Raw genomic sequence first — 17,104 nt, forward strand, 5'->3', positions numbered from 1 at the left:
ATTTTTAAAGGTCATCTTTAATATTAGATTGGCTTTAAAATAGTTTTGGTAAATTGTATTTATTTTTTCCTTATGTTGCCCAGGCTGGCGTCAAACTCCAGGGCTTAAGTGATCATTCTGTCTCATTCTCATTCATAGCTGGGTCTATGACCAGCTTGTTTTAGTAAATTTTAAATTATTCTTGTATGTTAGTGTTACATTTCTCTTCCTGATAAATTACATGTTTGTCTTAATATATTAAGATATTAAAGTTGTTTCCAGCAATTTTACTAAAAAAAATTTTTTTTGGGGTGCGGTGATGAGGCTCAAATCCAGGACTTTGCACATGCAGTCAAGTGCTCTATAACTGAACTATTCCTGGCCCTAACATTTTCATTATTTCTAATAATTTTTTATATAGATTTCTCTACAGCTTTTCACTTAGGTATCATTGTAAATAATGAGACTTACTTCTACCTTCCTGGTTCTTAGGTATTCTGTTTTGCAATAACGGGCACCCTTGTCATCTTCCTATTTTTTTTTAAAACCAAACTTGCTATTTTGGCCTAGGCTGGTCTGGAACTTCTGGACCCAAGAGATCCTTCTGCTTTAGCCTCCAGAATACTAGGATCACAGATAATGCCACTGCACCTGGCTTCTTACTGACCTAATGTAATTTTTTTTTTTTTAAACTTAAGACTTGTTTTTTCCTTTATTGTTACACAGTCTATTGTATTTTTTTAAAAGTTGTATATGAACAATTTATTTTTTATGTGGTGCTGAGGATCAAACCTAGTGCCTCACATATGCTAAGCAAGCATTCCACCACACAGCTACAACTCCAGCCCAGTCTATTTTGAGAAGTTTTTACATAAATCTCCTCCCTCCCAAATACTGGGGATTGAACTGTGGGGCACTCTATCACTGAGTTATACTACCTCCCCTTTTTATTTTTATTTTGAGTCTATTTATTTGCAATCTTGGTAAGTTGCGCAGGCTGGCCTCAAATTTGTGAACCTCCAGCCTCAGCCTTCCAAGCAGGAATTATAGGCATGTGCCACTGTGCCAGGCTCAGAAATCTCTCAAATTTACCAAAATTTTTCCTATTCTACTAGGATATTTGTTTAATAATGCAGTAATATTTACAACATTGCTTTATTCATTTTATGTGCCAAATAATTATTAGGATGGCTAAATGAGGAAGAGTCCTATTTAAAAAGTGAATTATATTTATTGATTCTTCTAGTATCAAAACCAACTTTCTCTTTCTGGATAAAGTTAAATTGAACATGACAGATTCTCTTTTTGAAAACTACCTACTTTTATAAATGACTTTTGAAGGTTTTTGGGTTTTATAGTCTTTGTCTTAATTTGTTTTCCTGCTTATATTGTCTTCATATATTGCCAGAATGTGTTCCTTGATTTTCTAAATTCTCAATTGTTTCCATATTGCTTGTAACTTTTATAGGGCAGAATTCAGTAGTACAGCCATCTGTAGATATTTCAGTGTAGAATATTCAAATGTATTATATAATCCTTCCCAAATCCAAAAAGGCATATCAAACACTGTGCTATTTCTTTGAAGTAGGTGTTACAAGTTCCTGTCACCTTGGCGAAAACATCTTAGCATGCTGCAGACAGCTGAATTCCTTTACTAGGTTTGGCCTACTTCCTGTCCTATCATTCATATGTACTTTACTAAAGCATTTAAATTTAAAGTACTTGATATTTCCTTCTTCTCAGGGCTAGTCAGTATAAAGGACAGCTGCAGATGAATAGTGACATGTTACTGCAGGCACAGCATTAACTGAGTACTGAGAAAAGATAATTTATTCTTATCTTTACAAGTTGGTATGGAGAAAATGGCATTGGTTAGGTCAGTAGGCCACATCTATATAAAGTGAATTAATGAGTACCTCATTATTAGGGAAAAAGGATGTGCACTACTATAAGAATAAAGGGACACTTAGCAGAAACATGTAAAATCAGTAAACTTATATGCCATCCTATTATGGTGCCTGAAAGTAAAAGAAAGGAGACAATTCTTTAAAAACAAATCATTTGACAATTCAGTTATGGTTGACACTGTAGCATATTTCTCAATAATTGGCAGATCAAGATATTATGTATCCTCTGTTGTGTCATTAATATCTTGTAACTGTTATCCTCTTGATTATGTATTTCTTAGGAAAAAAGAAAGGATAAGAGAAAGGGCAAATGGTGATAAGAAAATGCTAAATGAGATGTTCCTATTTCCATGAGATTCCTTAGAAGCCACATTCAGTGACATCTGTCTTCTCGTTTTAAGGACTGTGGATACATTTGGCCAATCATATCACTGCAAGGTAAGCTGGGAAATGAGTGCTTAAACACTGTTTGAATATTGCCAAATTAAACAAAATTGTGAGATTTTTATTTTAAGGAACAAGGGGGCAGAGAATGAATATTGGGACAGTAACTAGTTCTATCAGCTACGTATACCACACAGCAAGTTTCTACCAACTTTTTGCATTTATCTATATCATTAAGACTATGCATTCTGTCCAAAATGAGTTAAAATAAAGTTAACTAAAATATACATAAGATCTGCCTATTAATAAACTCACTTCTAACTTATCTGTGGGTCTAAAATATCTTGGTAGGAATCAGACATTATTTAGTACTAACTTATAATACTACATTATCAAAACTTTTGTGGTGTGAATCAAGCAGTTTACTGATATATTGTCTTCAATGCTTATAAATTAATGAGTTATGGCACTTTAAGGATGAAACAGTCATTACTGATAAGAACTAAGAATTGTGCCTCAATACTTTTTCCACATGGTTTACAATACAATTTCTCTCCAGTGTGAGTTCTAGAATGAGGAATGAGACATGCAGGACAACATAACCTCCTCAAAAGTCATTTCATTCACAGACTTTCTGTCCTGTATGTATTCGCTTGTGCATTATAAGGTTAGTGCTTGTGCTGAAGGCTTTCCCACACTGCATGCATTTATAGGGCTTCTCTCCAGTGTGTGTTCTCACATGTACTCTCAGGCAAGAGGAATTCCTAAAGGCCTTCCCGCATTCTTTACACTCATAGGTTTTCTCTCCAGTGTGAGTTCTTCTGTGCACAATAAGATAAGAGCCTGTGCTGAAGGATTTTCCACACTGATTACACTCATATGGTTTTTCTCCAGTGTGAGACCGTGTGTGTTTCTTAAGGGATGACTGATCAATGAAGGCTTTTCCACAGTCAATGCATTCATAAGGTTTCTCTCCAGTGTGGGTTCTCACATGTTTCTGAAGGGATGAAGGAACAGTGAAGGCCTTCCCACACTCCTTACAATCATAGGGTTTCTCTCCAGTGTGAGTTCTTTTGTGCACATTGAGATGAGAGCTCTGGCTGAAGGATTTCCCACAATGATTACACTCGTAAGGTTTCTCTCCAGTGTGGGATCTCATATGTTTCTTCAGGGAGGACTGAAAAATGAAGGTTTTTCCACAGTCACTGCACTCATAGAGTTTCTCTTTAGTGTGAGTTCTGACACATTTCTGAAGGGACAAAGGGTCAGTGAAAGCTCTTCCATATTTGTTACATTCCAAGCTCTCCTCCACAGTTTGTATTTTTTTATGAACACTAAGGGAAGACTTTGTTCTATAGTCAGTGTGTTCATAGAATTTCTCTCCAGTATGTATTTGTTCACATCCTGAGAAGGAAAAGTGAAGGCTGAAGGATACACCACACTGATTACACTTGTAAGCCTTCTCTCCTGTGAGAGTTCTTAAGTGTTTTCTAAGGCATGACTCCTGATTGAAAACTTTCCCACAATCCTTACATTCTAAAATTTTCTCTGCAGTGTGCATACTCACATGACTTTTAGTAGTTGAGGGACATTTGAAGCCTTTGCCGTATTCTTTATATTTATAGCATTTCTCTTCCTTGCAATGACTGATACAAATAAGGTAAGGGTTCTTTCTGAAGAATCTTTCTATAGGTTTCTTGCCAGGTTGGGTTGGTACCTATTGAATAAAAAATAAGTGGTGACTAAAGGTTTTCTGACATTAATCTCACCCCTAGGAATTCCCTTCCATGTGGATTTTGCCATATAAAAGTAGTAGATGATTATGACTAATGTTGGTTATGACTTTTTTGTTGTTGGTTGTTTTTTAAGGAGACAGAGTATCACTAAACTGCCCAGGCTGATCTTGAGGCTCAAGTGATCTTCCTGCCTTACCCTTTGAGTGCTGGGACTACAGGTATGACTTTTGCTGTATTAGTTTTTCAAGGTGAATAAGCTATTGAGCTTTGTCCAATAGAGTTTCTCTAGTATGAATGAAAAATTAATTATGTATTAAGTACTTAACACTAGAACAATATTTAAGTAAATATTGTGGGTATTATCTGTGAAGCAGCAAGTACTAAATTAGGTTTATAGATTTCTCTAATACTGCCTTCTAGTTCAGCTTTCTGAGTAAATGCTTCTTCTTCAACTCATGCCCCTGATTTTAGAGTAATGTTGTTTTTTATTTGTTGTTAATTCTCATCTTCTATAAAGAACCAGGAATCATTCTTAGCAAACTTTAAGTACTGAGACTGACCCCAGGGCTTTATTCATGGTAGGCAAATGCTATGCCACTGTACTATATCCCCAGATCTTTCTTTTGAGACAGGGTCTTGCGAAGTTGCCCAGGCTGGCATCAAATTTGTGATTCTCAGTGTGATACCATGCCTGGCATCATTTCAGGTACATCTTACCATTTTTATGCCATTGGGTATTGTATTCCCAGGAACATTCTGCACAGGAACTGAATCTTTTAGTTGAGTTTCCCAGTCTGAAAAACATAGGGAAATTTAAAAAAAAAATATTTATTTTTTAGTTGTATTGGACACAACACCTTTATTTCACTTATTTATTTATTTATTTTTTATGTGATGCTGAGGATCGAACTCAGGGTCTCGCATGTATGAGGCGAGCACTCTACCGCTGAGCCACAACCCCAGCCCCGGGGAAATTTTTTTTAATAATCATTGGGAGAAAAGGCGATGAAAAGAAAAGGAAGCAGGCCCCTGTTGATTGGTTTCCAAACCATAAGAGTAAATACAAGAAAATGTTAAAGGGAAAATGCATCCAGAGACCAAACCCAAACAAACAAAAGGCTCTGGGAAGAGATGTTAAGAATAGAAACATGCAAAGGAAATGAGAGGAATTTACTTGGCAAGGATTCTGGAAGTTTGAGAAAATAAGATGTGGCATTATCTGGAAAGCAAAATAGGAACAACAGAAAACAAAGCATTCATGAGGTATTGAATTTAAAGAGGAATTAAAACAGTTCTTTCTCTAAGACCTAATGAAAGTATGAATGAAGGGACTGATAAAAAGAAAATCAGTAATGGCTTCACCCTTTTTTCCGCTGCACTGATTCATTCCCAAATCTCACTAGTCAAGACTGTTCCATGCAGTAACTCCTTTCTGCCCAAGACTCACCTTCAAAGGTGCTTTGGAATATTCCTTTCTCCTCTGTCCTCAGCTCTTCTTGTTCTACCTTGGAGATGAGACTGTGTTTGCAGAGCTGATACCCTATATGCGAGGAAAGACATATGACGTGGGAGGACTGTTAGGAGACAAGAAGACTGTCCACAAAACTGATTCTATACTTTGGCCTAAAGGAGGCTGAAGATGGTTAAGTTCAGCTTTAGGAGTAGTAATAATCAGAATAGAGCTCCTTCACAAGGCCCAAGAAGGAAACACTCTGTGCCCCATAGGAAAGTGACCTTTGAAATTCAGGTCCAAGATCATACACAGACTACAAATTACCTAAAGCTTTTAATGAGAGGACCATCCATCCCATTCTTTTCACAGACTATAATGCAATAAGTGCTTAAGAACTACTTGCTTTGTGAACAAATGAATAAATAAATTGCACAAGCCTTACCTACTGAGGCCAGGTTCCTAAAGTTCTCCAGCATCACATCTCTGTATAAAATTTTTTGAGCAGGGTCCAGCAATGCCCACTCTTCCTGAGAGAAGTCCACTGCCACTTCCTGGAAGGTCACTGAATTCTAAAACATCATATACACAATCTGGCTCAGCCAATGACTTATCTTCAACAATAAGTTGGGGAAGATGGGTGAAGTTGACAGGACTGGGGAAGGGATCCAAGGCATTGAAAGCCAGGACAAGTGTCTGAGGTCTTCTGTTATAGCCCCCAGGCTCAGTTCTCATTAAATCTTCATCCCCTGGGCCATCTCATCCAGGCTTATAGCTTTAGCAGGTTTTTAAAGACATGGTTGACCTGATCTTTGCACAATTAGGTTGTGTGGACTCTTTGTCTTACTTAGATCCTACATAGATAGGGTGGGCTGCAGGAATAAAATACCTGAGAAATTTCCTAGTGGAATTTTCCCCATAGACCCAGCAGAGTATGGAATCCAGAATTCATACTTCATCTGGATGAGAATCCAAAAAAAAATTTAAAAATGTAGTAGCTTTTCCTGACATTCCCTCTTAAAAAGCCCACATAATGGGGAGAGGACTGGGTCAGCCACAGCTGGGGTGTAAAACTGCAACTCATGCATAAGAGATGTGCTTAAAGCACAGTAACATTTTATCGGAAACTGAATTATTTCCTACATACCTGTGACCAAGCTGGCAGCAATCCTGCAGCCATTCTTTCTCTTGGATATTTCTGCCCTAGCTGGACATGGTCCTAAGCAAACAGAGCTAAAAGAGAAGAAAGATGTTCATATTCAACACCTACAGACACAGAAGCTTCCTTATATTTATATAAGAGTTAAGATTTGTTTTCCTATGCAAGAACATAGTATAATTCTTACATAATATGTACTTACTAATTTTTCTTTTTGAACTTCTTTTTGGCCTGAATCACTGCAAAGGCTTGTAGTCAGTAACAGTTAAGGAGCAGTATATCTTTATAGTGTCAAACTGTCTCTAAATGCCACTTACTCATGCAGAAATCAGGACTTACTGGGGAAAGAGCCAAGTACTATACAGAACAACAAATCTTCAAGGTAGATCTAAAGTATTTTGTACCACACCCTTGGTTTAAACATCTTTAAAATGGGACATACCTCTTAGGGTTGGACTGACTAGTTAATGTATGTCAATTACTCAGTTCAATAACTGGCAATTCATAGAGGTTGGTAGAAATTAGAAATTATCATTTGCCTGTATTTCCTTTTAGGTGAACATATTTTCATTTAATAATAAAAGGATCATACTACAGAACAATGTTCATCATACTTAGCTGTATAACCGAAGTCATCAAAATTTAATGCTGCCAAACCTGACAGCAGAGCTGGGATTTGAAATCAGATTTCCTTCACTCAGAGCCCATCTCCAAGGCCCTGACTGCAGGTGCCTGTACCTGATTATATATTATCTCCTGAAAAATCCTACTTTTGTGCATATTTCTTGACACACTTAGCTTAACTATCTATCAATGAGAATACCTCATGGTAGTCTAGGAGGCCAGCAGAGAAGTTCCAGCACACTGCTGGAGAAAAAAAACTGATTATGGATATGTTGAACATAGTTTGCTCCCTAATTGCATCATAGAAAACAGTGAATCCAAGAGCTTTGTGTAGGCCAGCTTGACCCTATGGAATTGGAAGAAGAAAGACAGATTTGAACATTTCAGGACCCTGGCCTAGGGAAAACAAACGGGAGGCTCTCAATCAAGAAGGCATATAATTTTTTTTGGGGGGGAGGTACCAGAGATTGAACTCAGGGGCAATCAATCACTGAGCCAATCCCCAGCCCTAATTTGTATTTTATTTAGAGACAGGGTCTCACTCAGCACCTCACCATTACTAAGGCTGGCTTTGAATGTACGATCCTCCTGCCTCAGCCTCCTGAGCTGCTGGGATTATAGGTATGCACTGCTGTGCCCCGCAAGAAGGCACATGATTTTAAGATGAAAAAAAATTTAAGTTCTTGGAGATATAAATAATGGAAGGAAGATGTTAAAAATGTAAGACCACTCAATGCGTATATACTTTCAAAAATTGACCTGAAATAAAGTTTTCTCTTAAATACCCCCCCCCCCAAAAAAAAAACAGATTGAGAGATTTGGCTGTTTTTAAGAGTTTGGAAATAATAAGGTCTGTGGTCAAATTGGTAGATTATGAAGAAATAATTCCCTAAAAATAAGATTGGTAATTTTTAAATTTTTTTGATGCTGGGGATTAAACTCAGGGCTTCATGTATGCTAGGCATACATAAAACCCAAAGTCTTTTATCCAGTCCCCTAAACACTAAAATCGATAATAAAACAGTAACAGGCATAATCAGGGAAACTAAGTTGAAAAGAAATGGACAAAGAGCTAAGTGCAAATGATAAATTTCTTTCATCTTACTGACAGATCAAATGTTTTAAAGATGGATGGAAAGTGATGGAAGTTACCCAAGCAACCTCAGAAACCAAATGGACTCAATATTCTCAGGAAAAAAGTGTATCTTCAAAAGCTTTCTACTTAACATTTCCAAATGTACTGTACATCTTATAGATAATGGCTGTTTCTCATAAAGAATCACATCTTCCTTTTATCTCACCTTGGAGAACTTTCTCCATTGTCCTCAGCTCTTCTTGTACCACATGAAAAGTCAGACCAGGTCTACGTGGCTGGTTCCCTGCTCTTAGGGAAAGAGACATGATGTAAGAAGAATGTGCAAGGGATGACAAATATTTCCATAAACCAAAGGCCAAGATTCTGTTTTTCTGGCATTCTGACCATTGTCAGGTATAACTTGAGAAATAACATAATCTTTATGCTCCAAGTAGTCAGCCAGTGAGCTTTCAAGTGAACTGCAAATACAAACAGTCTATCTTTCTCTTTCATTGTGTAACAAAAGAACAGTGATCTTTCCTCTGAAACACAAGCTTAAGCTTGTACAGTTATGAAGCCTTTTATCCATGGAGAAAACAAAGACAGTACAACAAATAGAATTCCATTTCTTATGAGAAAGTCACTAGACAGTAAGTCTATGAAAGGAACACCTTTGGTTTGTTTATGATTGCATTGCTATTAATATGCAGACCCTAGAATATGATACTTAATATTTATTCAGGAAAAACTAAATTGAAGAAATGGTACCAACCTTACCAAATGGAATTAGATTCTTATAGTTCTCCAGCATCGCATCTCTGTATAAGTTTCTCTGAGTTTGGTCCAGCAAAGTCCATTCCTCCTGGGTCAAGTTCATATCCTCAAAGGACACTAAGTCCTAAACCATCATAAACACACTGGTGTGAGACAAGGAGCATCCCCACTATGTCCTTTGGAGAAGAATGAGGGACCCAATGCTTTGAATAGGTTCCATGGTCTTCACTGCTCTTCTCTTTTCTATCTGTTCATATTTAGTGGTGACCTAATTTAGACACATGGCATCTCTTTCACCTGACTGTATCTTACCACAATAGACTGATCCATTTTGGCCTTATTTTTCTCTACTAACAGGTTTTAATGTAGTCTTGAACACATTATAGGCACTCAAATAAATGCTTAAATGATAGCATAAAATTCTCTGAGAGAAGTACATGTTAATTCTCTCCTTTGCAGTCTATCATAGTAAAACCAAAGAATGAAAAACATAAATGAAATTCAGAATGAATTAGTAAGTATTGGAAAAATGGCATCACTTCCCTATGTAATCTGTTAACCACATGAGAGGCTATAACTTGAGGAAATCTGACTGGAAACTTAGTCCCTAAGTCCTATTTGTTTGAAGTAACTCTTTTCCACTCAGGGGAAATACAGTTCCTTGATAAGAAGCAGCATACTTTTCCATAGAAAAGTCAATTTCCTACTTACCTGAGAATGATTTGTCAGCCACTCAGTCACCATATTTTCTTCTTCTGATTTTGCCTCATGAAGACATAAAAAGCCTTGAAGATCCTGAGAAGAGGAAATAAAACTTGAGAACCCAGGATGCCCACAGTTTCCATACTCACAAACCTGGAAGGCACTTCATACAAATTCTAAGTGGACACAAATTCTAAGTTGCCTTAAAATGCTCAGCAGCCTGTGATGTGTATGCCAGAAACAGTAGCAGCATAAGTTATTATCGTTATGGTTTGAACATGAGGTGTCCCCCTAAAGTTGTTGTGTTAATGAAAGAATATTCAGCAGTGAAATGATTAGATTATGAGGGCTGTCACCCCATCAGTGGATTAATCGATTTGATGCATTAGTAATTTGAATGGAATAGTAGGTAGTAACTATAGGTAAATGGGGTGTGGCTGGAGGAAGTAGATCTCTGGGGGTGTGCCTTTGGGATTATATTTTGACCCTGGCTCTTTAATCTCTCCATTTCCTGGCAACTTTCCCCGACCCCGTTCTTTTGCCATGATGCTCTCTCTCCTCTGGCTCAGAGCAATGGGTGGACTGACCATGGACTGAACTTCTGAAACTCTGAGCCCAAAATAAACTTTTCCTCTAAATTATTCTTGTCAGGTGTTTTGGTCACAGTGACAAAAAGGTGATTAACACAACTAGAAATAATCTATCCCTAAAGAACCTACCAAAAAAACAAAACAAAACAAAAACCAAAAACAAACCAACTATTCACTACTGCAAGACCAAAAATTAATACATAAAAATCAATTGGGGTGGGTTGGGGATATAGCTCAGTTGGTAGAGTGTTACCTTCATGCACAATGCTGTGGGTTCAACCCCCAGAACTACCACCACCACCACCACCACACACACACACACACACACACACACACACACGTAAATAAATAAAATAAATCAATTGGTTTTCTATAATTCACTAATAATGAATTATCCAAAATAGAAATTAAGAAAACAATCCCATTTCAAGAGAATCAAAAACAATGAAATACTTCGGAATAAATTTAACGAAGATGGTCAAAGGCCTGTACACTGCAAATATACAATGTTGAAGAAGACAAATATAAATGTAAAAATATTCTGGATTCACAGATTGGAAGAATTAATGACCTAACACATGATTTGGGGATGTTTGACATCCAGAGACTGGCGTGCCCTTTTTGCTTGAGAGTCGTCAAAAAATTAGCACCCAGGTAGCATGAAAACCCTTTATGTCTTGGTTTGAATTCTGACCCTGTCCTTATATACTAACCACAATGATTCCTTGCATGATCGAACTTCATTCAGGCTCTTGAATCTTTTCTGAAGCTCACCTGCACAGCTCCTTGTGAAACCCAGTTTTAGCAAGAACCTTGTTAAGTCACGGTATCTAGAACTCCCGTCTTCCTAGATACTCCTCCATTTTAAAGCCCAAGGGGTGAGCTGGACATAGCCTGGTGGTAGAGCGCTGGCCTAGCTGCATAAGGACCTGAGTTCCACTCCCGACACACGACCACCAAAAAAGGCTCTAGGGAATATAAGGCTCCGAACTGGGACAGAGGTGATGATTTGGGAGCAGTGTGGCCCTGCTCTTCTGGGCGGCCATCCTGGGTTTATTTATAAGCATTCCACCCACACTGTCCATGGTGATCTGATCCACGCGCTTCCTCACAACCTCAGCACGTCTCCCTTTCCCCCGTCCAGAACCGACACCCACAACCAGAACAATTCCAAACGCTCCCCGAGACACTAACTGCCAGGCTGGTGAGGCCAGGAGGCAGCCAGAGCCGGAGTCACCATGGCCTGGTCGGCAGGGATGTTACTGAGGAGGCTTCCGAACAGCGAGCACAGCGCCTGAGAGCGCGAACCCGCCCGCGCCCGGGGACCCAAGCACCCAAGCGGCCACTTACACTCAGGCAGGCGCAGCCGGCCAGGGCTCCCGGAGACAGTGGGAATTGTGGGTCCCGAGCGTCCACGGGAGGCCAGAGCACGCAGCACCTCTCTTTTAGACCCTCCCACTCCCAGGTGACGGCTCCCGGCAGGGCCAGACTTTGAGAGCTCGGAGAGAGAAACTTACCTTCAACGCGGGAGGGAGCCTGCGGTCCAGAAGGTTGCCACCACGCGCACGCGCAGACTCAGGCGGGTGGCGCAAGCGCAGACGCGCAAGTTCTGCAGGGGGCGTGGCTCCAGAGGATGGGCTGGCGAGGGGTCGACTTCCCTCTCTTCCAGTCCAGTCTTTGTTGTCAGCAAAGACGTGGTTTGGCTTGGCCAGGAGGGCCAAAACCTGATTTTGGGGTCATTTGAAACCCAGAGACCAACGTGAACCTTTTGCTTGAGAACTGTCAAAAAATTAGCACCTACGTAGCATGAAAACCCCTCTGTCTTGGTTTGAATCCTGACCCTGTCCTTATATACTAACCATAATGATTCTTGGTATGATCAAACTTCAGTCAGGCTCTTGAACCTTTCTGAAGTTCATCGGCACAACTCCTTGTGAAACCCGATTGTAGCAAGAAGGCTGTTAAGTCAGTTTATCCAGAACTCCTTCCTCCCAGTCCTCTATCTGATCATCGTTGATATTAAAGAAAAATCTGAAAATGAAGTTTATTTGAGAAAGAAAAAGACTCTAAAACCCACAGGCGGTGTTCCAGATTGAAGATGGTTCTGTTAGACGCTAAGCGAGGTTCGCACCTTTTTACCAAAGCGTCCTTTTTGTTTCAGCTAAAACTTTCTGGAGAAACTTACTAAGAACCAGCCAAGGTGACCACGTCAGTCATTCTTTTAGGCACCCAGCAGTAAACTTGGCTCACTGTAACACTGAACTGAGTAGACCCAGAAACGCCAATGTCTGCCATCCTTCCTTCCAGTTGAGCATGCTCATGTGCCCACCCCTACATGCGATTGTCTGTATAAATATATATAGGTTCACAAAATAAAATGCACATACTTCCTTTCCTCAGGGAGAAGATTGCTTTGCAAATAACTACAGTGCTTTCATTCCTCACTGAGGGTAACAAATCCTTCTCTATTTTTTTCTTTGGGTACTAGGGATTAAACCCAGGGGCACTTAACCATTGGCCACAACCCCAACCCTTTTAAATATTTTATTTAGAGACAGTGTCTTGCTGAATTGCTTAGGATCTCACTAAATTTCTGAGGCTGGCTTTGAACTTCAATCCTCCTGCCTCAGTCTCCTGAGCTGCTGGGATTACAGGCATGCACCACACGAGCCAGCTTTCTCTATTCATTACCTTCTGGTTGTGCTCACTGGGTCCACATTGATCAAGAAAAGAACCTATTACATTAGGTTATAATTCAGAGTGACCCAACCAAGTCTGCCCACTATATTAATTTATTTTTATTTAGCTGAAGAAAAGGAAGTGAAATGTAGAAACATCCTGATTGGCTGCAGTTAGCATTTGCCTTATATGCACTTGGTTGTTGAAGCATCTGCTTTACATGAGCATGGGCTGATCAGGTGGCAGCCTGTGGCTGGCTGAAACTTGATTACTGTGATTCGATGAGACTCCAGTTACTAAGGTTAGATCCGAATTCCTTACACATCAAGCTACAGTCCACTTCACAGGGGCTGTTTGAGGCCAAACTTAATTTAACAATATCTAATCAGGTTCTTAGTTTTTAACATCCTGGTGATGTATGATCACTTTGGCCTGTGTTTAGCAAGAAATCTGTTAGGTTGGTTGAACCAAAATTCCCCTTTTATCTGTGATAGTTTCCTCTTAGTATATTCCTTTCTGACTTCCCCTCCACACAACCAACTGATAAGGAGATAAGATGATATCTGAGATAAGATATTTCTGGAAATCCATGTATTCTTTGTCTTTCGTGTCTTTGCACGAGAAGATTTCAAGCAAGACGTGAAACTTAGTAAAAGAATAGCAGAATTTATTAGAAGAGAAAGAAGGGGAAAATACCCTCACAGGAGAGAGTGCTTTCTCTCAGGAGAGTGACAATTCACTTCTTCCTGAACTCAGTTTTTATTAGGACAGAAGGGAAGGTTTCTAGAGAATCCCACCTAAGTGTTAAACCACAACGCAAAGAAAAGACCATCAACTCCAATTTAAATCAAATTAAAGCAAGCTTGTAATTCTGACAGGCCAAAACCCATGGGAATAGTAGACAGTCATCCAGCTCTCTAGGAGTGTAGCTTTATAGCACTGAAAGTTGCAAAAAGGGGAGGTGTCTTGAGAACTTACAGATAACAGGATTTTTACAAGCATAACACAAAGGCAGGTAGTAAAAGACCTAAGCAATTTCGTTCTGCTTGGGATCTTATTTTGCTTTGAAACTTAATCTCTGACTTATTGTAATCCTAAAGTCAAGAAAAAACCTACAGAAAAGCTCTGTGGAAACAGTTCAGTTCTCAGAAAAGCCGGAAAAGCCGCAGATAGGCCAAGATAACCACATATCTGAAATTCCAGATGGCTTCCACCTAGGTGTGGTGACCAATATCTAAACTAGAAGCCCTGCAGTTTGGCACGTACTCCCCTTGAGACATCCTCACAGTTTAAACCGTGAATCCCACTCTTGTAGTGACCAATCCCTCCTACCCAAGTTGTTCCCGCCAGTGAATGTGCTAATCATGTTTTAGAATTGTTATTTGATTTTCCCGCGGTGTGTGATGATTTGCTAAGAGATGCTATGATGTATGTGGGGAGTCCCTGCCTTCTCCAAAGAATGTATAAAACTGCTGCAAAACCTGGGCTCGGGCCTCTTAGCGTCACCTGTTGCTGTGTGTGTGCGGAGGACCGAGCTAGCTTGCAATAAACACCTCTTTGCTGCTTACATCGATCTTGGGTCTCTGGTGGTCTTTTGGGGGTCCCGAATTCGAGCATAACAGTAGTAGATTTAATGGTCCAGCACTTAGGGAGTAAATTTAGATCCCAACATCAGAATTTATGAGGCACCATTACAGCTTCCAAGAGGGTCATTATCTGGCCAGGGAAAGCCAGAATTTATGAAGCACCACTAAAGTTTCAGAGAGGGTTGCTATCTGGTCAGGGAAATCCAGGCATGGGTGAATTCAAGGCACAGGCAGGCATTCCAAGCAAGTTTAGAAATCACAGTAATTTATAGTAAAGCCAAAATGGGCTCACAAAATAAAATGTGACGAGATGGTTCCCAGTCTTAAGAGGAAATTAGGCTGGGTTTATCACTAAGCATAACCTCTTTTGACTGATGGTAGGATTTTTTAGTCCCTACTGTGTATCAGATTTTTTAGTCCCTACTGTGCATGTTTCTACTGAACAGAAACTCTAGGTCATTTTGGTTTATGTAAAGTCAAAGATCCTCTTTCATCCAGATCCATCCCAGATCAGCGCAACTTGTGCTTTTTCTCTTTTATTTCCTTTTCTTTTTCTTATTAGTAAAGGAGTTTTGGGGCCTGTGCTCTTCAGCCCTAGATAAAAGAATGTGACAGTGGTCCATGTCATGTTTTGAATATATCCCTTGTTGCTTTTCCACTGAGGCTTATTTTAAAGCTGACTTTTTTTTTTTTTTTTTTTCCTCTTCTCCCTTTTCCCTTTCCTAACTTCTGGGGAAACAGGTTTACCCTTTTCCTATCCTAGGCCCAGTTATCTGTCCTTGAGCACACATCAATCACAGGAATGAAGTAAATAGATCTTTGGGGATGGAACCAGAAGATTTAAGAAATGGTTATCTCTCAAATTAACAAATGAATTACATCAGGGTAAATGTGAACAGTAGCCTTTGAATCACCTCTTTAAAAACCCTCTGTTCCCCCATAGGCAGAATCATACCCTATCAGGACAAGGACCAGAACATCCTGAAAACAATAAGCTTGTTAGTCAAGGATTGTAAATACTGTTATCTTTTTATTAACAGATTGTATTTTTCACGTTTATTTTTATGTGGGGCTGAGAATTGAACCCAGTGCCTCACACATGCTAGGCAAGAGCTTTACCACTGAGCCACAACCCCAGCCCAAATACTCTTATTATTTTTAAAACACAGCTGAGTTAGAATGGCCTTGTATGAATTGTTTCAAAGAAAGACATGCTGAGAGTTAGCATGTAGGCTCATGTAAGCAAAAATAACTGAAAACAGGAGTGGACCTCAGCTCAGCAAGCTGTCTTTATTAAGCAGTAGTGGAATGGCACATTTTCAGGGGAGAAAATGGTGACTGGTTAAAAGAGAGGTCTGTTTTTTATAGAACTTAATGAGAGTTAATCATAGCAGAAGATTTCGTGTGACTTAATCATGAGAGACTTGGGACATGTTGGCTGAACAGTCAGGAAACTAGTTGTGCAGGTTAAAAATCTAACTCAGGAAAACAGTTGTAAAAGCTTGAAACTCATTGTTACTGGGATAATAATCCAGAGCCCAGAGCCCCTTTGTTTGTCTTCCCCTCCAGGATACTGGGAAAGGAGGAAAGACCAGAGAGAGCACAAGGCACTTTGTTTGCCTTTTCTCTCCCAGGACCCATTGTCCTCCCTCAGCCCTGGGGGTTGTCATTTTCCTTTTCTAGGGAGATGTTGTTTTCCATATTCTTCACTTATATATGGAATTAACCCTTTAAACACCATGTTCCCACTGCTCATGTCTACCTAGAACCACCACCATGTTTCTTGGCTTATAAATTTCCACTTATCTGTGCTGTATTCAGAATCAAGTCCAGTTCTATACTGAGGTCTCTACTCCCCTACTGCAATTGTCCTAAATAAAATTTGTTCTGGGGTAGGGGTATAGCTTAGTGGTAGAACACTTGCCTAGCATGTGCAACACATTGGTCCGATCCCTAGCATTGAAAAATTTCTTTACTGATTTGTAAGAGTGAAGCAGACCAGTTACCCCCATCCAAAAGACCTTGCCACAATTAAGCTTATTTTCTTGTCAGAAAGAATTTTACAAAGGGTGTCAATAGGATATCAGCAAAAATTTCTCTGGCTTGTAGCTTCCTCTTTCTTATAAATGCCAGGTTTGCAGACAAAATTTGTGAAACCTCTGTCTAGCCTAAAAATGTGGGACAAAGAGTAACTGTTATGTATCCACCCAGTGACATGTAACCACCCCACTGAGTATAAGTCTAAAAGAATTTTCAGATTCAGGGTCCAAAACTTTTTAGGTATTAGCCTCCTCTGGACTGCTGCAGGTAAAATAAACCTGATTTCTGGTGTCCAGCCACATCTGTCCTATATCAAGGGGACAGACAGATTTAGATGTAAGGTGTAAGGGGACAAATAGATGAAGATGGTGGGAACACAAGGTTAAGAGAATAATTCTATAAAATGAGTTCACTGTACT

General features: G+C 39.5%; 1 protein-coding gene across 2 annotated transcripts; it reads right to left on the reverse strand.

The window, feature by feature from the left end:
* Window positions 1-2,889: 2,889 nt before the first annotated feature.
* Window positions 2,890-6,636, reverse strand: Znf177 (zinc finger protein 177). Of its 2 annotated transcripts, none has more exons than XM_076849335.2 (5): window positions 6,604-6,636; window positions 5,902-6,028; window positions 5,454-5,546; window positions 4,724-4,800; window positions 2,890-3,519 (listed from the first exon to the last, which is right to left on the reverse strand). In XM_076849335.2, the coding sequence occupies exons 1-5, from the start codon at window positions 6,634-6,636 to the stop codon at window positions 2,890-2,892; spliced, it is 960 nt and encodes a 319-aa protein (XP_076705450.2). The 2 variants fall into 2 exon arrangements, with proteins under 2 accessions (XP_076705450.2, XP_076705442.2); XM_076849327.2 differs by having other exon boundaries at window positions 2,890-3,987.
* Between the last annotated feature and the right edge of the window lie 10,468 nt (window positions 6,637-17,104).

The sequence above is a fragment of the Callospermophilus lateralis genome, chromosome 1 (genome assembly GCF_048772815.1).
Source record: "Callospermophilus lateralis isolate mCalLat2 chromosome 1, mCalLat2.hap1, whole genome shotgun sequence".
NCBI lineage: Eukaryota > Metazoa > Chordata > Mammalia > Rodentia > Sciuridae > Callospermophilus > Callospermophilus lateralis.